The sequence below is a fragment of the Amaranthus tricolor genome, chromosome 7 (genome assembly GCF_026212465.1).
Source record: "Amaranthus tricolor cultivar Red isolate AtriRed21 chromosome 7, ASM2621246v1, whole genome shotgun sequence".
NCBI classification, from domain to species: Eukaryota; Viridiplantae; Streptophyta; class Magnoliopsida; order Caryophyllales; family Amaranthaceae; genus Amaranthus; species Amaranthus tricolor.
Window position 1 is genome coordinate 6,794,691 of NC_080053.1, and position 9,123 is coordinate 6,803,813.

The window sequence follows — 9,123 nt, forward strand, 5'->3', positions numbered from 1 at the left end:
CAGTATTTGCTTTTCATCACTGCTTTTACTTGCTTACCTTTTCGATTGCTATACTTATATAGTTAGTGTTGTGGTATTAATGCTCATCTCCTTTTTGAATGATGTCAAAAGGGGGAATATTTGCATAAACTTAGATGGTATAACCATCATGCTTGAGTTATGAATTAGTTCAGAACCATCACCATCTTATTGTTCTGCCTAAGGAATATTGTGCACTATAAATATATTAGAGCACAAAGCCTGAACATAATATTTTCAAATTATCAGAGCATATATATACTTCCTTATCAGTGCACTATAATTGTTTCAACAAGTTTCAGTTTTAGAGCATTGCATTCAGAGTTCAAATTAATTAGAGCATGTAACTCAGAACATCAGAGCATGTACCATATTCCTTAGGCAAAACAATAAGATAGTGATGGTTCTGAACTAATTCATAACTCAAGCATGATGGTTATACCATCAAAGTTTGTGCAAATATTCCCCCTTTTGACATTCAAAAAGGAGAGGAGCATTCATACCACAACACTAACTGTATACGTATAGCAATCAAAAAGGTAAGCAAGTAGAAGCAGAGATAAAAAGCAAATACTGAACGATGCAATTAACATATGAAACTGTTTAAGTGTCACAGACCATGGTAGCAGCTGTTAAAAGAATTGTATCAAATGACATCGTGTACCTATATTGGTACACCCAAAAATATTAAGATAAATTGTTTGTTTGATAAAGTGAAGCATCATGAAGGAAATAAAGCAAGGAGATGGATCAAACAGAAGGTTCATCTTCGTCTACATACTCCGTCTAGACCTCCACTATGTCAAGCTTGGCATTGAGACGAGTCTCTATTTGTGCAAGCTGATCAGAGAGTGATGCAAAGATGACGCACACTTCATCTTGGAAAGAGTGAAACTGAGACTGAAGAACCTACAATTTATCAAGGATAGGATCGGTAGAAACTGAAGGATTAGCAAAACTAGTGAAACCAAGACCTGGTGAATTAGGTGTCGTGGTTGGTGGTGGTGTACAAGGAATAGGTGAAGGAGGTGGTGATGGAATGTATGGTGAAGGTGGTACATCAGGTTTTGGTGAAGGAGTAGTTGTCTGTTTAGTCACACAGAAGGTGTGTGTGTGGAGGAGTCATCATGTAAACTAACCACAAGATGCTTCCCTTTAGAAGCAAGCCTCCCTTTAGAAGCAATCCTAATACTTTTTCTTTGTTTTACTAAGGGCTCCTTCTTTGTTGGCATCCTGACTTCCTCATCACTAGAAATATTATCATCAGGGTCCTGACCTTCCTCTGCTTTTGAATTTTTCCCCTTACTTTTAGCATCTTCATGTTCCCCTTGTGAAACAACCTCTGCCTCATCATTTGTGGCAGTGGGAACAACCTGCTGATCCTCTTTTTCTTTTCCCTCATCCTGTTGTTTTTCTTCTCCCTTATCCTTTTCTTCATCTGATTTTTCTTCCTCTACATCCTCGTTGGAAATTTCCTCTAGAATCCCCTTTTCTGATACTCTTAGGTGCAAGGTATTAAGGCATTTGACACCTATTTTGTTATTGGCACTCATGGGGAACTATAGGCTGTCCAACGGGACTCTAAACTTCTTGAAAATCCATGTTAATAAACTTCCATATCCTACCATAAATTTTTTCTCTATACAGTCAAATAAATGTGAGATCATCAAGGAAGGAAAATTGATTTTAATGTGATTGGCTAAACAGTAGATTAAGGTTGCATCACGAAGATTTACTTCGCTACGCTTTGAGTAGAGTGGCAAAATGAATTTTCGAGCAATGTTGTGGAGTAATTTATGCAGTGGGGACAGAGTGTTGTGACTGATTCTTCCTTTCTTTTCATTAATCCCTAAAATCTTTAACACAGTTTTCTCATTGATCCCTGAGAAAACAATCTTTGTACCAACATGACACGTGTCAAACCCTATAGCAGAAACTTCAAACCATTCTCCAAGCATTACACAGTTAAACTCGATTTTGATTTCTTTAACGACACTTGAACAGACTCCATTATCAATTGAAAAGTTAGATATAAATTCACGCATAAGATTGGGATAAAGTCGGTTACAGCAAAAATTTGTCATAAGGGTTTCCCAATTTTGATTCTTAATAATGGTGTGCAATTGAGGAAAGGGAGTAGTGTCATACCAGTATTTATCGAGCCCAAATCCTACTGACATCTCTTTTACAATCTCTTCTGGACTGTTTGGATAAACAATCTTGAATTTCTTTGATGGCCTTGATGATGATCCCTTTTTGGTCGAGGTGTTTTGGCGTTTTGATCCATCATGCAAGGTTGAGGAGCTGGGTGGGTCAGATTGTTTGGGTCCTGTTAAGGAGGATAATGGTGCAGTAATAATCGGAGATGGATGCACGACCTTTAATGGCCTAGGTGTTGTTACTTTTGGCATTTTCTTGTTAGTTTTCTTGGATGAGGAGGTAGCTTTTTGTGTTTTCATGGTGAGTAAGGACGGTGAAGAAGAAGATGTGTTTGAGGAAGATGAATGAGTGTGACGGTTTGAGAGTGAGTAAAGTGAGTAAAGTGATGTGAGGGTTTAGAAGGAGTGATTTGACGTGAGGGTGTAAGTGGGTAGTGTTATAGGTTGTGAAAGGACGGTTACTTGAAGAGTTATACTATAATTAATTTAATTAATTGTATGTGTGAACAAGGTGGATGATGAATGGTTAGTGAATAGGTTCTTGGAATTGGTTGTTAGTAACGGTTTTTTCGATCCGACCCTCATTAATAATTTATTTTACGTTAACCTTCTATATAAAATAATGATGCTCAAAAAAATGAAGAAAAAATATGATGATGTCCTCGATTTTTCTTTTTTTTTAAAAAAAAATTTAAGGACTATCATTCTTAAGTTAAATGCTGCTATGGTTAATTTGAGGACTATCAATTTAAACATGCATTCAGGAAAGCAATCACAGAAAGTACTTTAAATAACTGCATACTTGAACCTTTCGATGGTTAATTTCTTAGCCAAGGTTTTTGTGGATTAATTAACCTTCTAATTTTTATTTATCTTTGAGGAGAATGCTTGTCATAAACTTTAATGGAGTTTGATCATGCCAAGTTCGAATCTCATCTTTTCATGTTGTTCCCTTAGAAGCGGTTTAGTCATAATGTCTGTTATTTGCTCATTAGTATTAACATGCTCAACAGTTATCCTTGAGAAAATAATTTCTTATATGAATATGTTTAATCTAGAATGATGTACAGGATCTTTAGATATGCATATCGCACTAGTATTATCACAATAAATAGGAACACATTCAAGCTTAATACCAAAGTCTCTTAGCTGTTGCTTGGTCTAGAGGATTTGGGAACAGCAAGTTGTTGCTGCCACATATTCTGCTTCCGCAGTGGATAATGCAACGGTGTTTTGTATCTTGGAACACCAAGACACTAAACAAGAGCCAAGGAATTGTACCATACCTGAAGTGCTTTTTCTGTTTTCAAGATCTCCTGCATAATCAGCATCACTATAACCTTTCAAATCATAGACATCACTTTTTGGATAATATAGGGACAAGTCATCTGTTCCCTTCAAATATCTCAGAATTCTTTTCACTGCTATATGATGTGATTCTTTGGGATTTGATTGAAATCTAGCACATAAACCAACACTAAACGCAATATCGGGTCTACTAGCGGTTAGATATAACAAAGATCTAATCATGCCTCGATACATAGTTTGATCAACATCAATATCATTTGAATCTTCATCTAATCTAACATTTGTAGCCATAGGTGTGTGATTTGTTTTAGCATTGTTTAAACCATATTTCTTAAGAAGTTCTTTATATATTTTTGTTGATGAATAAAGATTCCATTAGCCGTTTGTTTAATTTGCAAGCCAAGGAAGAAATTTAATTCTCCCATCATACTCATTTCAAATTTAGTACTCATTAGGTTAGCAAGTTCTTTACATAGCAACTCATTGGTATCACCAAAAATATCATCAACATAAATTTGTACAACTAAAATATCAGAACCTCTATTCTTAAAAAAATAAGGTTTTGTCAGTTTTACCTCTAACAAAATCATTTTCAATCAAAAAATAAGGGTCACTGACTTGATTGATATTCTGCTCAGCTTGAACCTGCTCATCTTGTTCATTTTTAGGAACAGCTGGATTGGGAACACCTTGCTGGTCCTCATTTACCGGCTGTTCTGCTTGGTCAGGTGCTTCGGTTTATTCTTGAATTAGTTGTTCTCCGATTACTCATTGATCTTGCTCTTTAGTTACATCTTCATCATCTTCCAAATTTGCAAGACCTATTTTGAAATTATTTGTATCTTGTTTACTCGTCATAAAGTTAGTTTCATCAAAAATAATGTGAACAGATTCTTCTACATACATAGTTCTCTTATTATAAACTCTATAAGCTTTACTGTGAGATGAATAGCCAAGAAATACTGCTTCATCACTTCTTTCATCAAACTTTCCTATATTTTGTTTTCCATTAACATGAACAAAACATCTACACCCAAACACACAAAACAGGAAATATTTGGTTTTACACCGTTTAACAGTTCATAAGGTGTCTTAGCAGTGATAGGTCTGATTAGCACACGATTTAAAATATAGCATGCAGTATTAACATCCTCGGCCCGAAAATTCCTAGGAAGACTATTAGCAATTAACATGTTTCTAGCCATTTCCTCTAATGTTCTATTTTTTCTTTCTACCACACCATTTTGTTGAGGTGTTCTAGGTGCGAAAAAATTATGACTTATGCCATGCTCATTACAATAAATCATAAAGCTTGAATTTTCAAATTCTTTACCATGATCTGACCTTATGCGAATAAGTTGATTATTACTAGACTTTTATATTTTATTAGCAAAAGAAACGAACACATTGAAAGCTTCATCTTTGCTTACTAAAAATAGAGTCCATGTAAATCTATTGTAATCATCAACAATGACAAATACATATCGTTTGCCACTATGGCTTTGAATTCTCATAGGTCCACAAAGATCCATATGGATTAATTCAAGCGGTTTTGAGGTGGTGACCACATTCTTTGGTTTAAAAGACGACCTTACATGTTTTCTCTTGGTGCAGGGATTGCATATCTCATCCTTTAGGTATTTAATGGATGACAATATTCTTACTAGGTCTTTTGAACTTAAGGTATTAATCAAAGAAAAGCTAGTATGACCTAGACGTTTGTGCCAAAGAAGAGGGTCTTCTTCTATGACACTAAGACAAGTCAGATTCGATTTGGGAACCGTATAGATGTCCTCAACATAGGTGTTCCCTTTTCGGATTCCTTCCAAGACAATGTCTCCTGTGTCACTCCTAGAAATAATACATTTTTCAGAAGTGAAGTTTACAGAGTTACCTTTGTCACAAAACTGAGAAATACTTAGTAAATTATGTTTTAAATTCTCGACTAAAAATACAATATCAATTGCATGGGAACTTGACCTTCCTACTTTTCCTTTGGCGATGATTTCACTTTTTATGTTGTCACCGAAAGTCACAATTCCCCCATCATAGGTCTCCAGTGAGAGAAATTTTGATTTATCACCTGTCATGTGCTTGGAACACCCACTGTCTAGATACCATGAGTTATTCCCCCTCACTAGAACCTGTAAAACAAATTACTTGTTAGAATTAAGAACCTAGTCTTTCTTGGGTTCCTCGTCAATTTGACATGAATCATCTTTCTTAATCCAAATATGATTGACATAAATTCTATTGGAGTTATCATGCTGTTCCTTTTGGCACACTAGAATTTTAGATTTCTAGTTTTTTCCGCAAAAGGTACAGACTTTGACTTCGGAGATCGACATAGACCTTTTTCTTTTTATTATTCTTATTGTAACCTAGGCCTTTAGTACTTTTAGTTCTAGCATCTAGAATCCATTTGGGAACGTTTTTGATTTTCCCTTTCCTTTTGAACTTAATTCAAGTTTTGGTTTTTCATTTTCGGCTTTGTTTGATTCTAGGTCGATTTCAATTTTAGAAAATCAGTACATAAGTCATTAATGGATGTGTCGTTTAATTCCTTGTTCAAGCTTAGTGATTTATATTGAGTTAATTCAACATTAAGAATAATATTCTCCTTTTTCACTCTTTCTAATGTTTCCTTTAAAACGATGTTTTGATCTAGCAAGTTAAAAAATCTATTTTGAACATGAGATCTAAAGTTATTTAAATATGAAACATGGTCTTTACTAATCTTAAGGTCTTTTTCAATTTGGAGACGTTTAACATTACATTTGTCCAATTTATCTTGTGTCTCCATGAGAACCTCAATTAATTTATTTTTATCCATAATAAATAGGTAGTTAGAAAATGAAGTAGAAGACTTTACCTCTTTTCCTTTCTCAAACTTGTTGTCGTGTGAAGCCATGAGACATAGATTTGCTGTTTCTTCCTCTTTGGGGTTTTCTGTCTCAACTTCACTCTCGGATTCTCCCCATGCAGCAATCATGGCCTTGCGAAAGTCGGTTTTATTGAGATTTCCTTGAGTTGGGAGTCTTCTAGTTTTCCTTGCCTTTCCCTTGACCTTTTCATTTTTCCACATAGGGCAATCTGTGATGAAGTGATCAATACTTCCACATTTGTGGCATTTAAGGTTGGACTTGAAATTGGCGGACCTTCTTTCTTTGTTGTTTCTTTGATTGGCGTATCTGCTGTTCCTGAAGAACTTCTTGAGTCTTCGTACCAACATGGCAGCCTCCTCTTCATCAAATTCTGACTCTTCTTGATCAGCTGCTGTCAGAGCCAAACCCTTGTTTCGTGAACTGTCCATTGTTCCAAATGCAATTCGTGAGTCATAAGGGAACCACTCAGCTCTTCAAAATTGAACTTTGTAAAATCTTTGGGTTCCTGGATGGCTCTGACTTTGGCTCTCCAGCGTTCATCTTGAGGAAGATTTCTTAGAATTTTCCTGACTTGTTCATCGGTGGGAATATGTCTTCCAAGAAAGACAAGTTCATTAGTGATGTTAGTGAATCTTGTAAACATCTCTTGGATTCTCTAGGTTCCATTACGAACCGTTCATATTTAGACATCAACAAATCTATCTTGGAGCGTTTTACTTCACTTATTCCCTCGTGGGTAACTTCCAGCAGATCCCAAATCTTCTTGACAGATTTGCAACCCATAATGCGATTGTGTTTGTTTAGTCCAAGACCACAGTGAAGTAATTTGATGGCAAGAGTATTCATCTCCATTTTCTGAAAAAATCTTCCTTTTCATATTCAGTTATAGGTTTAGGAATTATTTCGTTATTGGAGTTTGTAGTAGTTACCTCAAAGTCTCCAATTTTGATAACTCTCCATACCTGATAGTTTTCGACTTTGATGAAGATTTCCATCCAATTCTCCCAATAAGTATAGAATTTTTCATTGAACATTGGTGGTATTTGAATAGAGTACCCTTCTTCCATTCGTTTATTCATTATCGACATCTCTAAAAACTAAGATAATGCTCTCAGGGTTTCCTGATAAAATGTGGAACATGGCTCTGATACCAATTGTAGAAACTGTTAGAGATGGTGAACAACTACAAGAGGGGGTTGAGTTATTGTTGTAATAAGTTTAAGTATTTTAGCCCTATTTTTGCGGAATTAGATTGCGGAATTAAAACTTAAACTTAAAACGAAAAAGTAAAAGAGACAACACAATTTTACGTGGAAACCTTCTAGGCCTAAATAGAAGGAAAAACCACGACCCCTCAGGATTTCAAAACTCTCCAATATGTTTTAGGCAATTGGTTACAATTACATAAAACAAATACACAAACTAGGCCAATTTCTCTTTCTCTTTCTCTTTCTCTTGCCTCACTCGAAGCTTCTCTCTTCTCGAGCTTCTCTCGAAACTTTCTATTTCTCTAGCTTCACTCAAAGCTTTCTAATTCTCTAGCTTCACTCGAAGCTTCTCTAATTCTCCCCTAGACTTAACCAAGTCTAGTTACAACAATTCTCTCAAAAATCCTTTACAAGGGATAAACTCCTACAGATAAAATTAAAGAGTTGCACAAGAAAAAATTATAAATTAATTGGCAATTTTGGAACTAAAATATTGCTTGTTAATATCAATCTCACGTATGTTAGGCTCCTTTGTGGCTTCCTTCTTTCTGTTGAATCAAGTTCCCTTTATATAGGAACTCCAATAGCTAGTAAAAAGGAATAATTTCCCGTTACTTCCTTATTCCAAAGATTAAAGAGAATTAAGTGGATCTTAGATCTAAAGATTAAAAACCCACGATTAATTTTTTATTAAAAGATAAATAGGTGGAAGCTTGATTTTCCAATAAAAAGTCACGGTTTGTTTTTCCTAAGAATAGGCAAAGTAGTATTTCACTTAATTAGATCCAAAACACAAGCCTATTTTTAAGGAGAAAAATAAGGAGAGAACTATTCTACTCTTAGAAAGCACACGGTTATTTTAAGGTGGTTATAAATTATTTTGCCAATTAACTTATTCAATAAATAATACAATAAATTAATTTTAACTAATACATCAACTAAAAAATCAGAAAATAAAATAAATAGAAATTCCAACTGACGTAAATTCTCCAGACTTCAGTCTAGGAACAAAGCACTGTCTCCATTTTCCAGTAACGTTAGATCATCAAACTTGGGAACAGTAGACCTCCTATCTACATTTGACATCTTAAGCGATTTACCTTATCTAACTTCCTTGGATACATTTGACGTGTACAACGTTCATAGACTAAGTCAAGATACTATCAAAGATCTCTATCAAGACCGAAAATCGACCTACATACAATCTCTAAAATACATTTGTTTATATACAAAGTGTAGTAATCATCAAAACCTAAGAGAGCCAACAGGACTCAAACAAGCACCAAAGCAATGGCATCAAAATTTGATGAAACAATTTTGTCCTTTGGATTCAAATTGAATCAAGTCGATAAATGCGTGTATATCAAGTTTAATACTCATGGAAATGGGGTTATCGTTTGTTTACATGTAGATGACATGCTCATCTTTGGTGCTAGTTTAAAACAACTTCAAGAGATAAAAGAAACAAACATGTATAGCTAATTTAACTATGTCCGCGAAATTCATAGCGCTTGTCTCTGCAGCAAGTAAAACGGAGTGGCTAAG

At 35.0% G+C, this 9,123-nt stretch overlaps 1 protein-coding gene across 1 annotated transcript; it reads right to left on the reverse strand.

The window, feature by feature from the left end:
* Positions 1–927: 927 nt before the first annotated feature.
* On the reverse strand, positions 928–1,571 carry LOC130818438 (uncharacterized). The gene is made up of 2 exons (XM_057684610.1): positions 1,158–1,571; positions 928–1,104 (listed from the first exon to the last, which is right to left on the reverse strand). Exons 1-2 carry the CDS (start codon positions 1,569–1,571, stop codon positions 928–930), a joined length of 591 nt encoding a protein of 196 aa, XP_057540593.1.
* Positions 1,572–9,123: the final 7,552 nt, after the last annotated feature.